Source organism: Hydra viridissima, unplaced genomic scaffold (assembly GCF_058129835.1).
Source record: "Hydra viridissima isolate aposymbiotic clone 2 unplaced genomic scaffold, HvirCarnegie_v1 scaffold_3, whole genome shotgun sequence".
In the NCBI taxonomy this organism is placed as follows: domain Eukaryota; kingdom Metazoa; phylum Cnidaria; class Hydrozoa; order Anthoathecata; family Hydridae; genus Hydra; species Hydra viridissima.
The window spans coordinates 13790880-13815956 of record NW_028324302.1 but is presented as its reverse complement, the minus strand read 5'-3'; the positions used below and the strand labels follow the sequence as shown (position 1 = coordinate 13815956).

Sequence of the window (25077 nt, the reverse complement as noted above, 5' to 3'; positions counted from 1 at the left end):
TAAAACATATAAAATCTGAACGGGGATTTAAGGGGACGAGCAATCAATTAAAACTCAATTGAAGCATCATATAGCTCAAATAAATATAAGACAGCACATGGCAAATTGTGGTAATTATTAGTTATAGTGCGGCAAAAAACAAATTTCTTAAGGAATTTTTTTTCTGTGATTTTTTTAATCTGTGATTTTCAAAGTATAACTGAGATAACATGTTATGACAAATTTATTTCACACATTTGGTTTTTCTTATCTCTAAACACTCTAGAATAACATGTGCTAATTTTTTGTTTCAAAAACGTAGATGTAATTGAAATATAACACAACGTTGATATCATCGTTAATTACTTATTTAAAATTTTTTTTTTTTTTTTTTAATTTCAATATTCAAATGCTTAGAGTCCTGGTAACTAAGGGATTTAATATAAATAAGTTATCAATAAATTTCTCCTAATATATATAGATACTAAAATTAAATAAGTTTTCAAGATTAGACAACTAAAATTTTTCCCATTTTGTCCACCTACTGGCCCACTGTGCACCCGTTAAATCAGTATTTTTTAAAAAAATCTTGGTTAATCTGGATATAAAAGCATATAAAGTACATTTTAAATAAGTTATTCTTAGAACGTTAGTGAAGTGATAAGTTAGCGCCAAAATACGAACCGTTTTGGTGCACCGAAAATAAACAACAAACATATATAGCTCTCTATACCTAACAGATACCAATTTCTAATTGAATTTTTGAAAATGATTCTTTGAAGAAATTTACCAGTAAGTTAATCTGTTAGAAGATGGAAAATATTGCAGTTAAATTATTTCCTTCTGGTAAGCAGCTTTTAGTTTTGATTTATATAAAAACTAATATATTTGATAACGATTCGCTATCACTACATGCTACTTGATGCATCTATTGAGAGCATCTAAACAGCATATAAATTAGATCTAGGTGCTATTTTTACTAGAACATATTTTCATTGTTCTTCTACTTAAGTTTTTTTTTTTTTTTCTTTTTTTTTCTTTTAAACAACCAGTTACTCTTTTGTTTGTTATCAGTAAAAACTACTTAATTATCATTTGCTAAATTGAAATAAGTTCTTGAAACAGTTATTACTTTAATTTTTTTTTATTGTATTGGAATAAATATTGAATAGTATTAAGTAAAGCCATTTAAAAACTAAATGTTTTTTTTTTGGTTTAATTTAAAAAAAATTAAATTATTATGAGGAGAAAGTAAAGCTTAATATGAAGCAATATAGTTAAAATACAAAATTCAATATTGTTTGTTAGATAAAAATGAAGTTTAGAGTAATTTATAAAACAAGTTGATAATTCTTTAAGTTACCAAAGACATTTAAATGTAAGAATAAATTTGTTAACATTTAAAACTTTAGTTTTTTTTTAAAATTATCGAATGAGTTAAATTTCTAGAGAAATGAATAAGTACATAGAAATTACATATTTATCTCTAGAAAATATCTGTAGAAATAAATATAAACATAGAAATGAAATTGAACAAAAAAAAGAAAAAGAAAAAAAAGAAAAGATAATAAAGTTAATAACCTTTATTTAATAATATTCTGAATTAGCATTTGACTTAAAGTCACTCACACTAAAATCAGAAAAATTAATCATTCTTTTTTGTTAAGTTATTATAAGTTAGTACATGTTTTTAAGTTTTAATTTTTTTTTTAGATAAGATTTTTACCTTAGCTTTCTCTAGTGGTACTGTTAGACCTATAAATAAAGTTAGCTATCTTTGGATAAGCAACTTTATTGTACTGAAATTAGGATTGATATTGGTTTCAGTCAGCTTTGTTGTCAAAGGTTTTATGTATATTTCTTTCTCCAGTAAGCCAAATGTTGCTGCATTTAAAGTTTTGGTGAGTTATCAACTTGTTATGTTTATATGTGTTCAATCTGACAGTCTTATGGTGGATATAACTCACATTACGGTGCTCAGTTAAAATAGTCTGACCAGAGAAGTGATTGCTTGCTTGTATAAACAGTTCAATCATCTAAATGATGTTTTTGTTTATATAGAAATCTTCTTTATCTGGAACAAAAGTTGCCAGATTTATAGTTGTTATTTGCCTTCAATGATGTAAGGAGGGTGGGTGGGAGGTGGGTAGAGAATCTAAAGTTGTATAAGTACAAACAAGAGACTTGTATGTCTTCTGCTAAAATTTTTCCAGGTTTATTTATATTAGAATATATCAAACAATCAAAGTCTTTAGAAATGGAGATTAACCTGTAAAGGCCATTTGTAAAATGCTTTAAAAAGTCATACTTTTTAAACAAAAAAAAATTTTTTTTTTGTCAAAGTACCAAGTAATAGATTATAAGTGTTCCATAGGCTCTCAGCCTGAGCCTGTAATGATCTTTCAGGTTACATTCACTTAATATAATGATTTTATTTTTATTGAAATTTTTGGTTGTTAAAAATGTACAAAACTTTCACTTACACCTGGGTTATTTACATTTTACAAAACAAAATAATTCTAATAAATTTATTTAGGTTTAAATGATGCTGATAAAGTAAAAGAACCTATGAAAGTTTTCTTACGAATAAGGCCATTTATCAAAGCAGAATTGTCTCAAAATGAAAATCAAGGTATAAACTTAAAATATACTTATTTTTATCAATGCTTTTTTCTTTAATGCTCTAAAAGTATTACTCAAAAACTTTTTTAATTTATAGAAGTGTTTACATTTTAGGATGCATTTTGATAAAAGATGACACAAGCATTGAACTGCGCCCACCAGAGAATTCATTTATGTTCAAATCAGGCATGCGATTAGCAAGCGATCAATCACATGAATTTAGCTTCACACATGTCTTCCGAGAAACTACAAAGCAAAAAGAATTTTTTGACAAAACTATGCTTCCATTTGTAGAAGATTTGTTGGATGGGCAAAATGGGCTTGTTTTCACCTATGGAGTAACCAATTCTGGGAAAGTATGTTATTAGATTGACTTTTAAAGTTCTATTGAAATGTAGTATAGGATTTGGTTTAAACTGCTTGTCTATTTAACATAATTGTTTATTCAAAATCTCAGTAACATCAAAGGTGTAACAGTTCTGTGTTTTTAATTCTTTTTTTAAGAAGGCAAGTAGAATTAGCTTTAAATTCAGAATTGTTATTTTGTGTTTCAAGTAATACAAATTACTTGCTTCAGATTCAGTTCATGGATGATAGACCTTGTATACTTAGCCTGTAAAAAAATAGTATTACCTGCGAGTGGATTTTATTAATTAAATAGAAATATTATTCAAGAGTTTAAAAGCAAAGTTTTTTTGCAAATCTTAAATAAAAAAACTATAAAAGTTGAGAAACTTTAACAACTGTTAAAGATTAATTTTTGGATGATGTTCATTTATAACAAAATGGTTTTTTGCAAGGTTCATGTCATTTAATTTCTCTTTTTTGGAAAATGAAATTCCTTCAATATTTCTCAAAAATGCGTTTTTAGTTTTCTTATCTTTCATCACAATAATTTTAATCTAATTCTGTTGCTGAGGATTGTCTTGAAGTTTCATATCACTATATTAAATAAACCTTTTACTGATTTGATCAATTCAATTTCAAATGTACCATTCTCAATAAATGTTATTACATATATGTTTTCTTAAAGGCATACTTTTTCTCAAATGTCAAGTTTAACTATGACTTTTAGCACCTAAATCTCAGATAAAAACAAATTTTTTCTTTTTTTTTTTCACTCACACTTTTGTTGAATATCTACTCACAGATTAATGAATCATGATAATCTCTAATAAAACATTTTCTGAACTCCTATCAACTATTTTCCAAGTTACCTAAATGATTCATAAACTACAGGTTTTGAAATCCCAGTCACCAATTAGGCATGCATTAATTCATGTTTGTGTGCAATAGGTCATACCCAAATTTCATTACCTAAAGTACAATATTGTTGTATATGATTCTCTAAGAGTGTTTTCCTAAATTAGTTTTTCTCATTTTTAAAGGAAAAAGTGTATTAATTAAAATTTTTTATTAACTTTGTTAGTTTCTTTCTCATCTTCCTTCATTTTCAAAGGATCCTTGATGCCATATTCAAAAAAGACCCTTTTTTAGCACCCTAAACTTAGAAGAGCTAACTTTACCCAAACAGCTATCTTCCTATCAATGTGTTGAGCTGTATTGTTGTAAGTCAAATCAAAGTATCTAACCATGATGGTTATATGTTTTTTGTTCTTTTAAATCAAATAATCAGCAGTGAAAAAATAAGGTTGAGTGAAGCTTTAATTTTAAATGACTCTCGTTCTCTTGATCTCAAAAAACCCTAAAATATATAAAATGCACAAAAATTTTAAGCTATGAAGAATGTATTAGCAGCTGTAAATTTGCTCATAACCATACTAGATCTGGCTTTTGAAAAGTTACAATAGAAAAGAAAGATAATAAGTTGATTTTTTGTCTTGATAACTTTGTTTAAAGAATTTCTGATGTTTTTTAAATGCAACTCTACCATAACAGTATACATTTACCTGTTGGTTGAGGTTAGAATTTGAGAAAGATGTTCTAATAAACGAAATTGTTAAAAGATAGGAAATCATTTGCTATAAGCATAGATGTCAACAATCATTTACTATTTATCACTAAGCTGAAATTTATCTCATCCACCCAACAATGATAGCACTCAACAAACTTAGTTAATCTCTTTGATTAAGTAATGAGACATTTTGTTGTGTGTCGAACCTATACATAGGCAGGAAACTAGTGAAAATAAATTCAGAACACATCATCACTTCCCAAAAAAATGATAATGACATAAAATCTTTGGAATTCTGTTTTGCAATCTGTTTTTATAGGTTCTTTAATTAGCAATATCATCAAAAACCGTGTTAACCTTTTGGCTAACAAAATATAGACTAGTTGTTTTTTTTATTCAATGAGTTATTTAATCCAATGAAAAGCTTAATAAGTTAGTTGCAGTTGACAAATTCAACTACTTTTTTAATCGCTAAGATAAACAAGTCTTTTTCAGAATACTTTTTTGCATCACCAAATATAAAAATAGTTATTAAACATTTTGATTGTAAGTATGATTAGCTAGGATAAAATAATTTCCTAAAATGTTTGAATAGTAATCACATAAAGTTTAAAATTGATAAGTTCAGATTCAATATCTGCATACAATATCTTCTAGTTGTATTGACACTTGCACCTAAGACTTATGATAAGAGTGTAATTAGTAAAAAAATAAGCTATTTATATGAAAAATTGAACACCCATTAAATTAGTTACAAGGCAAAGCAGATTTGTAAACAAAAAAGATATTTTCAAATTTCCTTGTTGATTTTTGCTGACAAAAAAGTGCAAGAGATTGTTTTTTTATCAACCTTTTTCACAGTTTAAAGATCATTGGAAATTGTACTACACTGATGAAAATTGTGTTAGTTTGTTTAATAAAAAATCCTATACTATTACTATCTTTTAAATAGTAAGTTATATAAAAAAAGTCTTGTTTCAAAACATGAATCAATTAAGCAAATTTACATTGATTACTAGCATATGAAAGTTTAGAATAGAATTTTTCTTTTCTTTTTTTTTTTCAAAATTCAAAAACTTAATTATTTCAACAGCTGCAATTCTTCTTTAAGTTGTTACTTTTACAGTCATAGCTGTAGTTTTGCTTAAGAGTAAATTGTTATTTCTCATTTACAGTCATAATAGGCTCAGTTACAGTAATTAATGTTGCTTTTCATGCAAGGTCTGCATATTTCATTATGTAAGTGAAAAGTTGTAAATATCACACAAAAAATCATTAGCTTCAACCTACAATACAAACATTAAGCAATATACAGACAAAAAAAAATAAAGATAGAGTGTATGTAAGGTAAAAGAAGTAAATTTAATAATACTTTAATGTGATTTATAAGGAATATGATCCTTGTGAAAATGTTTTGACAGGTGGTCATCAAAGGATTGAATTGTTCAGTGATTGATCAAGTTGATTAAACAGTTGAATAATTTTCATGATGAGCAAATGACTACTGTTAAATCTACTGGATGAGTTATGTTGGTATATAAGTTGAGACCTATTTTAATTTCATTTGTAGACTTACACAATTCAAGGTATACCTGATGATGGAGGAATATTACCTCGTTCTCTTGATGTTATTTTTAACAGTATTAAAAAGAAGCAATACAATCGTGGAAATATAAAACCAAAGTTTTTTAATGAAGTAGCATATCTAAATGAAGAAGAAGAAATGCAAGAGGAGTTAATTAAAAAGTCAGTTCTAAATGCTGTCGAGGTAAAAAGTTTTTTTTTTCTTTAATTTTTTGTTTAGTGAAAAAAAAGTAATTATTGATGTTTAAAAAATTAATTTATTTTTAACTCTAATTGTTGTTTTCTTTTTTTGTGGTTTATGTATAAAAATGTAAATTAAATATTTAGTTGGTGAAATATTTAAAGCAAAATATTTAAGTTACTTTTAAATATTGTGTGTAAGTAACTAGTAATAATTAGTTATAAGTAAAAAAAGAAGATTTAAGATTGTTGTGCTCTTACTTTAGAAGCTGCACCAAACTCTTTCTACTCAGAAGAGTCTTGTATAGCTTCTAAAATAAGAGCACAGCAATCTTAAATAATTCTTTTACAAAAATTGAAATATTTAAAAAATCTTATTTTAATGTTGAAATCTTTTTTTAATGTTGCACTTTTTTGTTTGTAAAAACAAGTATAAATATGAAACTACTTAAAACTTTTTTGGTCATTTAATTGTTTTTTAATACAGCATTTTAGCAAGGAGCTTCTCATTTAAATGTTTTTTTTTTTTTAGCATAATGAATCATCTAAATTTCTGAACAGTACAGCCAGGTCTGCAACATGTAGCAGCATAATCCCAGACACTTCTATTTTTCAAAAGAGCGACAGTAATTTGGATAGTAAGTTGTAATTTTTTTATATTTATTGGTGGAGATTAAAGTGTTTCTATCAAATTAACTATCAAATTGTATGTAAACAAACAGTTAGTAATAATATTCAGCATTTTTTTTCTTTTTTTGTGTGTGTGTAGTGCTGTTTAATGCATTAAGAAATGTTTCAGATTTATAAATAGCATCCAGCCATTTAGGAAATTTATATAATAAAAAATTTAGTTTCTAAATTCACAGAGTAAATACTAAAGTTGTTCAAAAAACACTTAAATGTTTAGTTCCTAATTTTATAATTGCAATTGAATATTGTTTTGTACTAATTAATTAGTAAAAGTTTGATATGTGTTAAAAGTACTATTTTATTAAAAGCTAAAAAAACGTGAAAATAGTAAATTTCTAATTAAGTTTTAACTTATTACAACTACAAATAATTTAAATTTTTTTCTCAAAAGAAAGAAATCTAAATTTACCATTGTTTTTTTTTTGAGCAAATAAAAAAGTTGAAAATTTTAATTTGGTTTTTAAATTCCTGTTTTTGAATTAAGTAGTTCTCATGTATCATAAATCTTTATTAGTGAACAATAAAGCAGTGCAAAACAGGGATAACATAGATGTTTCTATATTAAAATTCTTTTCTCTGTTATTTTTGTTAAGTTTTGTCAATAATCGATGAAGAAATTCGCATGCGAGTTGCTGATAATACAACAGTCAGCTTAGAAAAGGAAGGAAAAAATGTAAAATTTGCAATTTGGATTTCATTTATGGAGGTCTACAATGAACTTATGTATGATTTATTTGATCCAAGTTCTATTGGTAAAGGGAAAAAAAGAACAGTATTGAAACTTGGCGATGACAAGAATGGAACACCATATGTAAAAGGTGGCAATTTACGATTTGATCAATTTCATAGAAAGCATATAATTTTTAATTATTTTAAAAAAATTATAGATTTTTTTTCAAAAATTAAAGATTTTATTTTTAGATTTACGAGAAATTTGTGTCAATTCATCTGATGAAGCCTACAAGGTAACTTTATTTATATAATTAAAAAAAACTCAGATTTTTTTTCTTATTTAAATTAGCAACATTATACTAGGAATGTAATTGTTTAGTTTGCAAGTTATAGACATTTCTTAATTAAATAAAAGATTCTTATTAATTATAAAACATATCCATATATTCTGGTGTATAAGTCAACCTGTTTTATAAGATTGATTCTTGTTTATGAGAAAACATTGTATGTTTCCTGAGATACTGCAATTTTAATATTGACCCGATTTCCCAAAATTAAAAATAACATTTAACTGAAATATTAGAGGAAAATGCTTTAAAATTTATAAATAAAAATGATACTATTTTATTTAACACAATTTATGGGCTGATATCTCAAGATAACTCCATCTAAAAACGTTTTTTTTTTTTTAATTTTTTACTGTTTATAAACTGAAATATTTTGAACTATAATTTCAAAGGTATATTACTTTTTTCAAGAAATTTTAAAATCTTTCCTAATGCAATAAAAAACTAATTTTAATACAAATGTTTATAAACTGAAATATTTTGAACTATAATTTCAAAGTTATATCACTTTTTTCAAGAAGTTTTAAAATAATTTCTAATGCAATAAAAAACTAATTTTAATACAAAATGTTAATGAAAAAATGTACAGGAAGTTTGTTTACGAGTATACAAGATTTTTTTAAGGTTTTAAAGATTCAAGTTAGTTTGACTATAGTTTTGATAGTTCACAATATCATTGGCATTTTTATTGTACTTCTTTAATTTCAGCTTTTTAACATGTAGACCTGGAAGTTGGGTTATATAGCTTGTAATTTGTTGGGTTTTAATTTGACTTAAGTTACCCTAATAGGAATTATATATGAACCCAGAATGGTGCTCTGCCTCATACCACAAAAAAAGTTCAGAAATTTTGCGAAGACAATTTTGCAGAACTTCACATCCTAGTGTTGATCATCTCAAGCAAGTATTGAGATTGGACAAAATATCCAAAGGCTTCAGTTTAAACAATACCTTTAGCTACTATGTGCAGGCTGTAATTGACAACAAAGGCTCGTATTGAATAAAATGTTTCTTGATGCTCTTACAAACATTTGTTAAAGTATATTGATGTCAGTTAATTGGTTATTGAAATATAAACCATGTATACTATCTAGTTTTCTAAGTTATGCTGTCCCACCCTGTATGCTTGAATACTGGTATTGACAACGGAAGCAGTTCCTCTATTAGAAATTGAATTCCATACTTTTGCTTCTGCTACCTATGAAAGATCTCTTCTTCAAATTAGTTTTATAATTCTAGCAGTGCTTAAGGTTGATATACTTGATTTCATCTAGATGGCTGAATATGAATTATATTTAGGGCTATTAGGAACATTATCTTATTCCATTGTTTTAACCTCATCTGCTCCAGTTCTCATTCTCTTAGAAACAACAGTTTCAAACTGCAGTTCTAGTTGTTGTTGATCTTGTGCATCCCTGATGTCTTTGATTTTCTTTCTTGCAGTCATTTCTTAGGAGCCTCTTTATTGACTTTACTAATTATGGTCATTTTACAAATGGTTTGCTAATCTATGAGAAAATCTCTGCATCTTTTTAATATCAACAACTTCCTCTTGTTTTTGAAGAAGTCTGAAAAATAATTGGGATTTGGACACTTTGGATTTTTAAAACATCTGGCAGATTATACTTTGATGCATTTTGTACATTTTATTAAGGAATAGGGTGGCTCTTAGTATATAGACAAAAAGTAAAAGTTATAAATTTAACTCTGGTACTAATCCATTCTGTTTCTAATATAATTATGTTTTTATTATAAAGAATTTCCATTATGTCTCTAATATATAGAAAAAATTATGTGCAAAAAATCAGTTCCATTAGTTGGTATTTAAAGGTGGCCCTTGTGCTTCAAATTTTTACATATACTAGAGTTTCACACCCAGATTAGCTAATAGCAATATCTTATTATTATTATTATTATTATTATTATTATTATTATTATTATTATTATTATTATTATTATTATTATTATTATTATTATTATTATAATTATTATTATTATAATTATTATTATTATTATTATTATTATTATTATTATTATTATTATTATTATTATTATTATTATTATTGTTATTATAATAATAATAATAATAATAATAATAATAATTATTATTATTATTATTATTATTATTATTATTATTATTATTATTATTGTTATTATAATAATAATAATAATAATAATTATTATTATTATTATTATTATTATTATTATTATTATTATTATTATTATTATTATTATTATTATTATTATTAATAATTACATCTTGATAATATTAGAGTTTAAGTTAACTATTGTTCATGTCTATTGTTCACTTGCTCAGCTTCTGTTCTACAGAACTTCTGATTAAGTAATGTTATTGGTGTGTGCTAGATTTCTTTTAGTACAGTTAAGAAAATGGTGTCAATAGTGACAAACTGAATGGCTAACTGAAGTTGATCCTTGTCTTGTTCTTAAGATTCTTCTTCTTAAGAAGAAAGATCTTTGGTTGATAATTTGTCTGGGACTCCAAGCAATTTGAATAACTTCTTTGAGTTAGTCATGCAGAATTGTTCAAGAACTTAGGTGCCAAGAAAGTGTTCTGACTTTACACTGAGCCTTTTTGGTGGATGACCAGCTACTTCTTCCATGGCAGTAAGTATCAGTGAACCAGTTTTCTTTTCTTCATTATGTCATTTGTTTCTTCTACATAACTTGGAACAAGTAAAGAATCAGCTTCCAGAATCACCTGACTAGAAAAAGCTTCCAGTTCAATTTTCATGTGATCATTTCTAAAACCTCACTTTTTCATTCTGGCACTTCCCTTCTTTTTTTGTTTCAACCCTTTGAACCCAGTCAACTTTTCTGTTTCTAAGAGAGGAGAAATGCTATGTTCTCTTGTATTTTTATGACTGTGAGTGCATCCAAATGGGCAGTGTCAAACAGATTGTCAAGCTGTTTCAAAATTTCCTCCTTCATCTTATGTCATGGAGTTATTCTGTCTTTATACTTTTTAAGGTTTTTCTATTCAGTAAATATTGCTTCCAGCTTGTTGGTGCAATTCTAGGCTTCTCAAAAAGGTATTCCAGTTTTTTCCCTGATTGCAGATACTGCTTTGATTGCCTATTGACTAGCATCTTAGACTCATTTTCTCTACTTTTTAAAGATGTAGAAAGTGAGCAAAGGCTTTACAAATTGATGGTAACTTTACACCCAGAATCTCATACTCATATGAACTGTGTAAGTAAACATTTAATCCTCTGGTTTCCATTTTAAAACTAATCATTATGAACAACATTTATTAATTGACTTAAAGTTAGTAGATTGAGTGTGTATATCAGGACAAGTTACACAGTTGTTGGTTTAAGGTTATTCAATAGTTAATTGGGTATAATTGTTTTTGTCTAGCTGCATTTGGACTTGCATTAAAAGTAATAATTTAATTAGATTTTTACCTGATTGAAAGTGTGTAATCCAGATTCTGTCCAAATCAATTGCAGAGCTAGGTTGCTTCAAAATACCTGGTTAAGTAAAACCGATAAATAATATGAATATAAACTGATATTAATATGAATGAATTTGTAATTATTTTTTTTATTTTTCTAGCTTTTACGTCTGGGACAACAAAACCGCCATATGGCTGCTACAAAGTTAAATCAGTCATCAAGCCGAAGGTATTTTAAACTTTTTATATTCTATTTTTTACCAATTTCTATTAAAACTTATTATAAATCTTTGTGATGCGGTAAAACTCAAATTATTTAATAGTAGAATTTTTTATTGCTCTTGCTTATCTTTTATATATTTATATTTATATTGTGGAGAAAATATGTAATCAAATTTTCATAAATATTAATTTATTTTAAAACAATTATTTCTTCTTAAATTTTTTTAATTAAAAAGCATGTGGGTGTTGGCAGGTAGTGCAAAGAGTTGAAACTGTTATACATTAAATTTTTCTATTTTATTTTTTCATAGCCATTCAATTTTCTCTATAAAATTGCTAAAGATAGTAGATGAGCATGTCAGTAGGATGAGTAGGTACTGATTTTTTAAAATTACCAGGGATCTTTGATACAAAATTTTATTTTAGTTTTATATTTAAAAAATATTTGCTAAAGAAAGTATATATAATTTTACTTTAAGAATTTCAATCGTTGATCTTGCTGGTTCTGAAAGATATTGTAAAACACAAGCTGCATCAGATCGTTTAAAAGAAGCAACAAATATTAACTCATCAATAATGACGCTTGGACAATGTATTGCTGCACTAAGATACAACCAACTACATCCGTTAGTATATCAATTCTTATATTTTAAAGTTGTTAAGTAAAAAAGGAATAAAATTTTTATGACTCTGGTCAATTAACAACTGATATTTGAGATGAAAATAAATTTTGTCCTACATTGCTTTTAGACTCTTGTTTTAAAAAATTTTGTATAAGGAACATAGTTATAATTTTCTAAGTTCATAAGGAAATCTCCCATGAAATGCTCTTTAAAGTTTTTAAAAATAAAAGAAAAAGCCATTTTTCAGTTAGTTAATTCACAAAGACAAGTTTATTTATGATCCTTGTATTTTTCTTGTTAGTAAATGTCAAACTATTATTCCGTTCCGAGAGAGCAAGCTAACACGGCTGTTTCAGAGTTTTTTTCTTGGAAAAGGCAAAGCTGCCATGATTGTTAACATTAGTCAGTGTGCATCTGTGTTTGATGAGACTTACAATGTAATGAAGTTCTCTGCTGTAGCTAAGCAGGTATGTTATACGTTTAAATGTTTCAAAGATTTTTTTATGTTTTAGAAGTTATAGTATTTTGTTAATGTTATTAAAGTACTTTTTTGAGCACTATGTTCTATTATTTTATCAAAGAAATTTTTTTAAATTAAAAAGCAAGAAATAGTTAATTTAGGTGAAAGACTATTTCATTATTATTAACTACCAGATATAAAAACAAACAAAACTTTATCATATCCACTTTAAGTAACTTTGATTAATTTTGAGGGAAAGCAAAAAGAGAAATTACCAGTTACACTAAGGTAAAAAGATGACTAATTATCTCACAATTGTAATGTGATATGGAAATATTTTCTGGCTATCATCTTGTCAATAAATCTTAGTTGAACTTACGTCAAGACTAAATAAATCTTAGTTGAACGTATATCAAGGCTAAATTTACTGTTAGAAATAATAGTGTTAGATAGTGTGATTTTTAAATGCTTGTGTTTTATCAAGCACTGATCTCTGCTTTAGTTCTTTTAAAATACTCTTAGAAATGATTCTTTTAAATCATATTTTATTATTAGTCAATTATTGTAATTAAAACTTAAATCAAGTCCATGATGAATTCTAAAGTAATAACAAGATAAGTTTAGGACATTTAGTGCTAAATGGAAAAAGAATTTTTATTAATTTATTTTTATATGGAAATATTGATAATATCAATTGAAGTAATGGCTCTAATTTTTACCAACCAGGTAAAGTTGAAAGCTCAGCGTGCTACAGAAATTTGGAAAGTGCCACCTTTGTCAAAAACTCCTGCAAATATCAAATCTTATCCAAAAATATGTATTGTTACTCCAGCTACATCTAGTAAGAGAAGCCTTAATGATCCAACTGCTTTTTCTTATGATGTAAGTATTTTGGTATAGTACTGCAGAGTAAATTAGCTGACATATGGAGTCCATACTCCGAAACACAATCATTTTTTGTCTTTTAGATAAAATATATGTGTTCAAAAGACTATTAATTAGACATGTTTTAGTGTTGATATCTTTCTAATATCTCTAACAGTTTACAGACATTAAAGTTATTTTCTATTAACTTGGAATATCAAAGTATCTGATATTCTCCAAAAGTGAGGTTGATTTAAAAAAATAATTTTACAAGAGATCATCAGCTAAACAAAAGAAGAAAAATTCAATAAATTGGTCTTCCAGCTAACACATTCACAAAAGATTAAAACTACAATTAAATATTTTTTTGGGATCAACATGGAGGCTGCATTCAATAAAAGATGTTCAGTTCTATTAGCTGGTGTTAAAAGAATTTGTTTTAAATCAAAGCTTCATAAAATTGGAAAAACATTATACATGTTATTTTTTAATGTTAAATAGTTTTATTAGGACAAGTAACAAGATTAATTTTTTTTTCTGGCAAAATAGTTTAGTTTTTGGAGTGGTGAATTTAAATCTTTTTTTTAACATATAGTTACCTATATATTCTGCTCCAGTTATATATGTTTAACCTACTTAAGACCGTAGGTGTTTTATGAAGTGGTGTGGAATTTGCTTGTGACCAGGAAAGCTAACAACTACCAAATAATTGTGCTGGAGCTGATCTTGGGTATGCAAGCACTTGGATGTGGAATGAGCATTAACAATTTCCACTTATCTAGTTGCTTGCTTGAGATAACATAGTTGCTTTCCAAATAACTAGGATGATACAAGGACCAGCAAAGTCACTGTCTTCATTGAGATATTAAAGTACTGAAAGGACATATTAAAGGTTAATAGGGTTTAAACATGATGGAAGATTACTTCTGGACACCTTAGTTAGAGACACCTTAATTAGAGACATCAAAGATCCACCAAAGGAAAGGATATTTATGCAGTTGTGACATTAATAAATGATTTTTTTGCTGATTTTATTTTCTTCAAAATTCTTCTAATACACATTCACTTTTACAACTTTGTGCTATGAAAAATTTAAATTCAACACTCAAAAATTGCCTAAAATTAGGATGTTTTATGACAGAGCAATTGTGTAATTAGTGGAAATTTTAATTTAAAAATAAATCTAAATATTACTAATGCAAAAAAAACAAAAAAAACAACTAATTGGTTTTTAAATATTCAACCTATTCATTAATATGTAAAACTTCAAATAACATCTAGATAATTTGGGTTTCTGTTTTTTTATTCCACTCTATATTGCTAACAATTTTTGCCACATTCTTCCAACACATGAGCATAAAAGTAAGAAAACTATTTAAATCTTCCTAGTGTTAACGATATTCTTAAAAAAAATTTGTTGATTAGTGTGGCATAATGGTGTAATGGTTAGAGTATTGGTTTCAGGAATTTTTAATTTCCTTTTTTATACAAACTTAGGAATTGGTGAATATAGTTGCAGACTTACGTGATAAATTAAAAAAAGAACGTAGAGACAATAATGAACTGGAATCAAAGTTAAGAGCAGAAATTTGTGGAGAAATGAATGAAATCATGGATGAAATGGAAAAAGATTATAAGTAAGTAAAAAGTAATATCAGAATCTAAATTTTAAAATTAATGAATTTTTTTTTCTTTTTTTTAAAAATTACAATTTGTTTTTAGGAATCAACTTCAAGAGCAGCGTGAAAGGCTGGAGGACTTAATGGAAAAAAGGCTTGACTTGCTCACTAATTTGGCAGAGACCTTGCACAAAAATGAACAGCGAGATAAGAATGTTGCTGATGACAATGGATATGTATCAGCTGTATTATATCAAGCAGAAGTTTTAAAACTAAAAGTAAGAAAAAAGTTGTCTTTTTTGTAATTGAACATGATTGAAGGAAGCCAGATCTTTTTTTTGGCTAATTCATTGCAGGAATTGTTTTGCAATCAATTATTTTGAAAAAACAACCTGGAAAAACTTTTTTTTAAAAAAAGATCAACTTGACAAAGTTTAAGTACTAAAGTTTTTATAGAAACTAAATGTAAAATGCATAAAGATATTTATAAAAATTATATTTGGATTTTTTAGTGAAACACTAAATAGAACTGAAAATAATGTGAGAACTTAGAGACAGTAGCAATCTACTACTTGTGGTTTTAAAAATTATTTTTTAACAAAAATAAATGGTCAGTTGTATATCCTGATATCTAAAAAGTTTTGCTGTACCACATAAGTTGTTTGCTGAAATAGCACAATTTAATTTTTGTTCTACTACATCTGAACTCAAACCAAGAGCTACATTTTTTCTGTTAATTTATGTAGAATTTTAAAGTTAATTTTATTTGCTTCACTTTTTAAAAAGAAAAAAAGTTGAATCAGAAGTTCATGCTTATATAGGATAGGGATGATACAATCAATCAATTGAGAGCAAAGATAGATCAATTAGAGTCTGAAAAAAATCATAACAAACAGTTATCTCCTTTACCATCATCTAGTTTGTATGAATCTCTTAAGCGAGATTTTGAAGAAGCAAAAGAAACACTTGCAGTACAAACAGAATCCATGAATCGCATGCAACAGCAGTTGCAAAATAAAGATGACGAAATTGAGAAGTTGATTGAAGTGCTAAATGATGACTCACAAGATGATATAGAGGTTTAAAGCTTAATTTTTTATTTATTAATAATAGGTATTTACTAAGTTTTGGGACTAGTTTTGAAGTGTTTTATGAATTTATTTGTTTTGCAAATTCATTTATGTAAAAAGTTTTGGTTACATGATTTATGGTATTAAATGAATATTCATACATTTTAAATATTATTTCATTTTTTTTTCTTAAAAATTTTTAAACAAGAGACATCTAGAAATTGTGTTTTGGTCTATATTAAAAGGAAAGGTGAGCAAGAACGGCTGGAAACAAAATCACTAAATGAGAATAAAAAACTCACATTCAAATGAGAATATAAAACTCACAAAATTTGAGCATGTAAAATTTGATAAGCTATAATTGAATGTGTTAATAAAAGATTTGATTTTATTAAATTAAATGGTATCATTTAAAAATGAAAATGAATTTGTAATATTAAATAATTTGTTAACATTAAATCCTTGTTATCTATTTTGGCAGAATCTGATTTGGATTAAAAGTAAAGTGGTCTCAAAACATAGTGAACACCTGTTATGAAGTAAAATAATTTTATAATTTACTAAAGTTCTTAACTGAAACTGTTAAATTAAATAAAAAAAGTTATGATTACTTATATAAATATCATTTCAAATTTGTCATGTCCTGAACCTTTCTTCATGATAAAACTTAAAGTGATACTGTGATGAAATATATTTATCTGTCTAAGAACTATACATTCTTGTAAAAAAAACTCATATTTTGAAAGTATACACAAAATTTGTATGATATTCTTTCAAATTGATTTGATTTTTAATCAAATTGTAAAGCAGATCAAAATAATTATAAAGGCTTTCTTAACAAAAATGGTTTACTTTTTAAATATTTTAGTTGTTTAATCATAGTTAACACTTTTGTTGAATTGAAAATAAATAAATTATACAATGACTATTGTTTTAACTTTAAGGGAAATCAATTGAAAGAGCTACAAAACTTGCTAGCTGAAACAACTCGGGAGCTTGAAATAACCAAAGGTCAATTGCAAGAACGTGATCAAAAACTTCAAAGGTTAGAGCAACTGGAAGGTCAGTACAGTCTTCCCCCTAAGAGATCTAAAAAGTGACTTTGGGTTGGTAATCTTAAAAATTAGGATGGATGAAAAGAAGGCTATTTTTTTAAAAAAAATAAAAGAATAGCAGTGGGATGATAAGACATTGAGAAAATTAGCTGTTTATTGAGAATTTTTTTTATTAAAATACATGCTAGAAGGGATTGTTATAATCATAATAAAATAGTTATAAACATGAAATAGTTACATCTCTGAAATTTCTAAGCAATGCTTTTTACTTGCGATTTAATTTTCTCATAACAAATGGAAATAGATCTGCAAGTTGTGGCTATGTTTCTATTTGAATTTATTTATTTTGGTTTGTTTTAATATTTCAGTTGTGTTAATATTTATAAATATTTCTTTTAAAAATTTTGATGTTAAAATAGCATTAAGTTAAACCAATATATTTTTACTACTGTAATTTGTATTTTTTTTAATCAAAAAATTTGAAATTATTTTCATGTTTTTATTTTACTGAATTTCATCTACATGAACTTCAACAGAGATGATAACAGTTATCTATTTTTATTAATTTATTTTTGGACTAATTGCTGTTGTAAAAAGAATTATGTAGCTTTTTGTGTGTGATTTTTAACAGTGTTGCTAAAGTATACAAATTAACTTTTCCATTTCCTTTTCTGTATTATTAAATTGAATCTTACTAATCACTACCTAAATTAGTATTTTTTTATACCAATTCAACTGAAGTGTTTAATTGATTGGTTTTATTGTTTTTAACTATGCACTTCATTTCAGAAGATCACAAGGAGCTCATTAAAGTAGCATCACAGCATGAGGAATGGTATGAGCTTATTAAGCAAAAAAATGCTTTTATTACAGAGGAAAAAGATGAAGTTCAAAAGAAGTATATGGAAGTTCAGACCAAAATTGAACATGTTTTAAAGGACTTAGAAAATGCTACAAGGAATTTCCAAGAATCCAAAGAAGCACTACAAACAGTTCAGTTTGAAAATGAAGAGAATATTTTAAAATTAGAAAAATATGAGTTTATTATTCGTGAGCATCAATCAACACTTACAGACAATGAAACTTTTATCAAAGAACTCAATGATCAAGTTTATGAGCTTCAGAAAAAGATTACTTCCTATGAAAAAACAGAAAATAAAGAGAACATTAAAAATGTAGAAGTAGAAGACTCTAATTCAAAAGTTAAAGAAGACTTGGATCATGCAGAGCTTAGAGTTAAAGAATATGGACTGAAAATTGAAAGACTTGAGAAACAGTTAAGTTGCTATGAAAATACATTTAACGGTATGAAAGCAGAAAGAGCTCCTGAAAAACACGAAGAAAAAATGATTCCAAATAAGTTAGTTCTTAAGAGTGCACATACTCCCAAGAAGTTTGAAAACTTTTCTACAAATACTCCTCTATCTCCAATAACAAAGGTAAAGCACCAAGAGATAATACAAAATTTAGAAAAACGTTTGGCTGAGACTACAAAAGCACTTGAAAAAAAAACCGCAAGTTTAGTTCAAAAGACCAATAAAATCCAACAGTTAGAAAAGGAGAGCAGCAGAGAGCTTATTATCGAGCTTGAAAAATTAAAATGTGACAAAGTTGAGTTGCAAAAGCAGCTTGATGAGCTCAGAACAAAATACTCTGAAGTTTTACTTTCTAACGAAGAGCTGAAAAAAAATTGTCTTGTCTTTCAGTCTAACATCTCAAATTTGAATGAGGACCTCATTGCAAATGAGGTAAAGCTAAATACTGTTTTGGAAGAACTTTTTGTAGAGCGTACTAAGTACACTAAAAGTATTGAACATAGCCAATCTATAGAAACTGAACTTTTAAATGTAAAAAAAGAGCTATGTTTGATCCAAGATAAGCTCAAAGACTATGAAATGATTAACACTGAGCACAAGGAAAGATCTTTGATGTTGAATGAAAAGTTGTGTAATGCTGAGTCTCTTTTACAAAGCAAAGAAAAAGAAATACTGAAACTACAAGAGTTAAATGAAGAAGCTAACATTTTAGTACAGGTAGTTCATAGTGTTGAGTTTCACTGTGTATTTTATTGATACGATTAAATTTAAATTTATACTTGTTTTTATTTTTTTACTAATCCACAGGTATTTATTCAGTTAAGTCCAGATTACGTTTTTTAAGTCCAGGCATTTGTTTATAGTTTTTTCTAATTATTGTGTCTGATTGGTGTAAATATTTGCATTTGTTTTATATTCTAGAGAATAGAATTTCAGAAGAAAAATTATGAAGAAAATTCGATGAAGCTATCTATTGATTTAGAAAATCGGCGCAAGTCTCGAACAATACTTGAGCAAGGGTTTAACTTAAGTTTCCAGGAACTCAAAGAAAGTATACTAACTCTGCAAAATGATCTGGATATTGCATGGAAAGAAGTAGATGAAATAGAGGCTCAGGTTTGCAATTTTTTTTGAGATTACTTAAAGTGCATTTAGGAAAATTTTATTTTAATTTGGATGTATTGTAACATGCAACCTGGTAGATCTGAAATTGATTTTTAGAAATCACAAGCATTTGAACAAATTATACATTTAAAAAGTGAAAATAACAGTCTAAAAGCAAGTAAGTTGCTGTTGTTTCTTACAGATATTTTTAATCTATTTAATCTATTTACTACTTTAAGTTTAATATTTGGTTATATAAATCTCTGATATCAGTTGGTGACTTTTAAGTTTACTATTTAAATTTACTACTGTGTTGATTAAAATGTTTGTTAAAGCATTTTTTAAATTCTGCCATTTTTATCAGAGTTAGATGAGCGCATTAAACTTGAAGGAGGTTTCCCAATGGAAGAGAAAGTAATTTTGGAATCAACTATTAGTACACTAAATCTTGAAGTACAAAAGTTACAAGCCAACAAGAAAAAGATGGAAATAAAACTTACAAAGATGGAGCAAGATCTGTTAAATCAAGGAAATTCAACATTAGCCACTCTTACAGAGGTTACTGATCTAAATAGTCAATTGTTACAGTTATCAGATAAATATAGTAAATCTTCTGATGAACTATTTGCAAAAAAAGAAACCATTTTAAAACTGGAATCAGAAAGCAAAAGTAAGTCAAGTACTTTTTTAAATAAAACAAAACAAAGAGAGAACAAATAATAGTAAGTCCAAAACAAATAAGTATGTAATTAGCAAATAATAATAACTACATTTGTTAGACAAATCTCAAGATTTAGTAAATATTTTCTTGTCTAAATAGGTTTCATTTTTGTAATTTTCAAATAAATGTCAATTTTTTAACTTAATAACAAAATTTTACTTAACATGAGACATGTACAATATTCTGGTACCACGTGGCAGAAAAGTAAAAATCTAAAGCATTGTTATGTTTACTGTATATTATAGTGCAAATTCAAAAAATATCTGCGTTGGAAGAAGAAAAAAGAGAAATTCATGATACTTTGACTACTTTGACTGAAAAGTGCAAAAAGTTTGATATGCAAAATGAAAATATGGAATTGTTGAAAAAAGAAATATTAGAAAAAAATGAAAAGTTAAAAGAATATGAGGAGGAAGTAAAAACATTGCTGCTTCAAGTAGAATCAAAGAAATCAGAGTTAGATAGGGTTGTTTCATCCTCGGTAAAGAAGCGACGCACAGCACGTGTTAAAAGGCCTTCAACTTCAGATGATGACATAGTAAAATTAATTTATACTTTATTATATTGCTATCAATCTTTCAATCTAAAATGCTTTTAAAAATGTGGTTAAGAAGTGTTTTTTCATTTCTATTTACAGCATTATCCCTTTTTTTTCTATTTTAGACATCAACTTCTGCAAAAAAACGGAAAAATTCTCCGCCAAAGGTGTGTTTATATTCTTGTAAATGTTAAGAAGAAAATTCTGTAATATCAGCTTGTTTTACTCTTGTATCACTAATTGTGTATATACTTCAATCATTCGTCTATATTTGTTGATGTGGTTGTAAAAGCTCGATATAAGTTACATTAAAAATGTTGAGGCGAAATTTTTAAAATGTTTATAACTCTGAGTAGAATTTGATAATTAAAAGTATATTTAAGTTATAGAAATAAAAATATCCTTATATGTATCAGTGTACCTTAACAATAGTGTATTGTATATTATCTGAACTTATGTTTATTATAAGTTTAGTTTCATCATATATGTCCATTTCGTTTTTAGGTGTATCCTAGTCGAAAAGGCCCATTGTAAGCTTATTAAATTTTTTTTTACTGTGTTATTTAAATCTATTAATTTTTCACTAATTGAGTTACTCAAGAGTTTTCTTTTTTAGGATTTTTGCAAAAATAACTTTAGAAAGGTTTTTATTTTGTGTGTCGTTAAAAGGTTTTTATTTTGTATTCCATAGAATACAAAATAAAAACCTTTAGAAAGGTTTTTATTTTGTATTCCATCCTAAGGTCAATCTGTGAAGTTCTGTTTTGTGTAAAAGTTGCATATTCTTTTTTATTGTCTTTAATACTTTTATCTTAGTTTTGTTCTTTTAGTTTTTGAGGGGACTTTTTTTGTAAGGTAAATAAGATTGTAAAGTAAATGCATTAGAGCTCTTCAAACGAGATTCCGGTAGTGAAAAAAAGATAAAGAAATCAAAAGTATTTTCACTCGAGATGTGAGTTGCAGAATTTATTTGATTTATATAAAAATGACATTTAAATTGACGCTCTTAAATCACAAATTTAGTCAGATAACTAAATAAAATGATTTACAATCTTCAATGTTTTTTCTAACTGTTTGTTCAGGCGTGCAGTTAAAGATGTTAACACCAGATAGCATTGATTTAACATCTAACTGGTAAATTTCTTTTTTTTTCTGCCAGGATCTCGTTTGTAAAACCCTAATACGAATAAACCTCAAAGAAAACAAACTAAGAAAATAACTTATAAAGTAAGGACAATATTCGCAATTAATTTTCAGTTTATTTACGCAAAGAACTGTTTGGTTTTTTTTGTTTTTGGTTTTTTTTGTGGCTATTTTAATGTTAAAACTGTTGGTTTGATTGTGTTGTTGATTGAACGTTTTATGAAAAGCAGAACTTCGTGTTTCTTTTAAACAGTTTTTTTTGTCAAGTTGAACTTTGTAGAAGGTAACTTGGCTTTTAGTTTCGATAATATTTAAAGTGCTGTTTTGTAACCTGTTAAGTTTTGCTTATTTTAAATATTATTTGATACCATTTATTGGTAAAATTTCTTAATGATCTTGCAAAGTGCTCACATGATTTTCAACGACGTTTTTAAAACCCCTCAAAGTTCTCAAACGAAAGGAACCACTAAAGTTACTCTAAATTTCGCTTTTAACAAAATTTGAACACGAATAATTTAATAAAACGTTTAGGTTCAGATAAAATAGTTTGTAAAGTTATAAATGCATTGCAACTTTTTAAGAAAAATTTTGTTTTTCAGCGTCGCAAGTTTTGGGGAACAAGATAAAATACTTAATGGTAAGACTTACTACAAGTTACTCTTTTATGGCAATAAATCTAAGACATAAGTTAATAAAATTTCCTGTTCAGCTTCAGATTTTTTTTGAAAACTAAATTTTTGAAAGAAGCTAAATAAACGCATATTGAACTAATTGCGAAAAACCATCGCGTCATATTTTACATTTAACGCTAGTTATCGAATCACTGGAATTTCTTGTTTTATTCGTAAAAAGCTTAGCTCTAAGTTAGTTTAGCATTAAAAAGTTTTATTCGGATTCGTTCGACATTAAAAAAATAATGCGATAAAGTTGATTTGTGGGTAGTGTGAAATCAGAAAACATGGATTTAGTATGTTATTAAGTCGCTTACGTTGCCCTTTGAGATTCTTCGCGCCCAACTCTGAAGAGCGATATTGAGTTTCCGTCAACGAATAACGAATCCCTTGTTGCATCTGTCAGTGTTGCATTATCGCCTCATCAAACAGAGTTTCAAGAAAATGACTCTTGCGATCATGTAAGTTTGAATATATTAAAGATGTTTTGCTTTAGAATTAATCACAAAGAATATTATATTTAAATAATAGTGTAAATGTTTTATTTGACTTTATTAGATTTAAACTTGAAACAACCCTATTTAGATCAACGTTGGTGAGTTTGTTGCTTTAAAAGCTGGAAGTGTTTCTAAGCCAATGATCGGAAAAGTGCAATCAAAGTCTGGAAGTCGTTTAATGTTGGAGATGTGGCAAGGAAGTAACACAGAATCTTGGAAAGTCAGGTCTGGCTACAACAAGCACGAGGTCTTGGTTGAAGATGTTTTGTGTGGCGGCATTTACTTTACGAACTCTAAAAAATTGCCCTTATTTATAAAACGAAAACTGCAGTCACTACATTCGTGAGCCAATCACGTGACTTTTTATATTACTTTATATCCTTTTAGCTCTTATTTCTCCAATTTTCTAAAAGTTTATATAACATAAAATAACGATAATTTAAGTGTTTCATCTTTCCTTTTAGGTTGTTTTAATTTTTTTAGTGATATAAAATATTCGATATCAGAATATATTTAAAGCTGTGTAATATGGTATGATAAGCATGAAGATTTTTAGATATTCAACTTACATGCAGTATTCTTGATTAAAAATGTTTGCTTTTATTGTAATTTGCAACGTTCATAAAAAGTTTCAGTTTGGTGCTAACAGCAAAAAACCTGTATTTATGAGCGCTTTTTAATTTGTTTAAAGCTTCTAATTCCCAGCAGTCTGTATCCTGCACGCAATTGAGATTCGTTAATTTTCGACTCCGTGCGCGTTTAAATTTAACTTGCGTTCAACGGATATAAAAAAAGACCTGTATGAAAAACTTTAAATACAATTAACAATTTATAACAAATAATTTTTGGTATTTACAGTGCTTAGAAGATTTTTTGCTATTTTTTACATTGACTTTTTTTCATCTTGGGTTTTTAATATTTTTTCTGATGTTAAATCTTTATTATTGGTGTGAATCGTAATATTTAACAATTGGATCGTTTTGTATAAAAATAAAAAATAGTATTCGTATATACTGGTAAGTCAAGACATTATGCCATTTAGAATGGCTCAAAAACGCTCATTAATTACGTAAGAATACGAAAATTAATCTGTGGAAAAGACACTTTAGTTTATACATCAATTAAAAGACATTAAACTAAGCCTTTCAGTTAAAAGTAGGTGACTTATATGCCAGTATATGTGGTACCTATTTTCAAAAGGAAATAGTTTTTTTTTATACAAAAGTTATTTTAAAATACCTGAATTGTTTTTAAACTGCTAAACTTCTTTACTTGAAGAGTCTGGTACGAATAAAACAACAGCAAGGAAGAGGTTGCTAAAAAGAAGTACAGTACCTTTCGAAGACTCTGTGAGTTATTTATCTCATATTTTATCTGGACTCCACAGTTAATGTAGGCTGTTGACGAATACTGACGAATCAAAATGTTTCTTGTTTTAGCCGCATTCTAACAATGACGAACAGCAGGTTAATTTGATTACCGCCCCAACTGATTTTGTACGACGCAATCTTAGAAGTCGAAGAAAGAAGGACTCTTTTTGATCTTTCTGTACATTTTATTTTTCAAATAAATAATGTAATCCTCTTTAAAAGTTTTTAGGCATATATATAAATCATGTTATAACTTTTATCGCAGGGAATCTTGTCGTAGAAACGGCTATCAATGTGCCAGTTCTTTTTTAATTTAATGTAAAATTGGGTTTGTTACTTTTTTAAAAACCTTTGTTTTACAAAGTTGTTGTAAAAATAATAGTCATACCGTTTACAA

General features: G+C 26.9%; 1 protein-coding gene across 2 annotated transcripts; it reads left to right on the top strand.

Annotated features, from left to right (window-relative positions):
- Positions 1–611: 611 nt before the first annotated feature.
- On the top strand, positions 612–25077 carry LOC145180588 (uncharacterized). 2 transcript variants are annotated; one of them, XM_090080745.1, is made up of 26 exons: positions 612–825; positions 2516–2611; positions 2716–2957; positions 6087–6284; positions 6813–6918; positions 7564–7788; positions 7892–7935; positions 11569–11636; positions 11941–12003; positions 12109–12255; positions 12554–12719; positions 13439–13594; positions 15074–15213; positions 15299–15473; positions 16017–16274; positions 17210–17327; positions 18110–19353; positions 19558–19752; positions 19858–19918; positions 20105–20410; positions 20707–20999; positions 21125–21166; positions 21504–21529; positions 22742–22779; positions 24589–24659; positions 24750–25077. In XM_090080745.1, exons 1-26 carry the CDS (start codon positions 792–794, stop codon positions 24849–24851), a joined length of 4614 nt encoding a protein of 1537 aa, XP_089936871.1. In that variant the 5' UTR covers positions 612–791; the 3' UTR covers positions 24852–25077. The 2 variants fall into 2 exon arrangements, with proteins under 2 accessions (XP_089936871.1, XP_089936870.1); XM_090080744.1 differs by lacking the exons at positions 24589–24659; positions 24750–25077 and adding exons at positions 23144–23274; positions 23399–23878.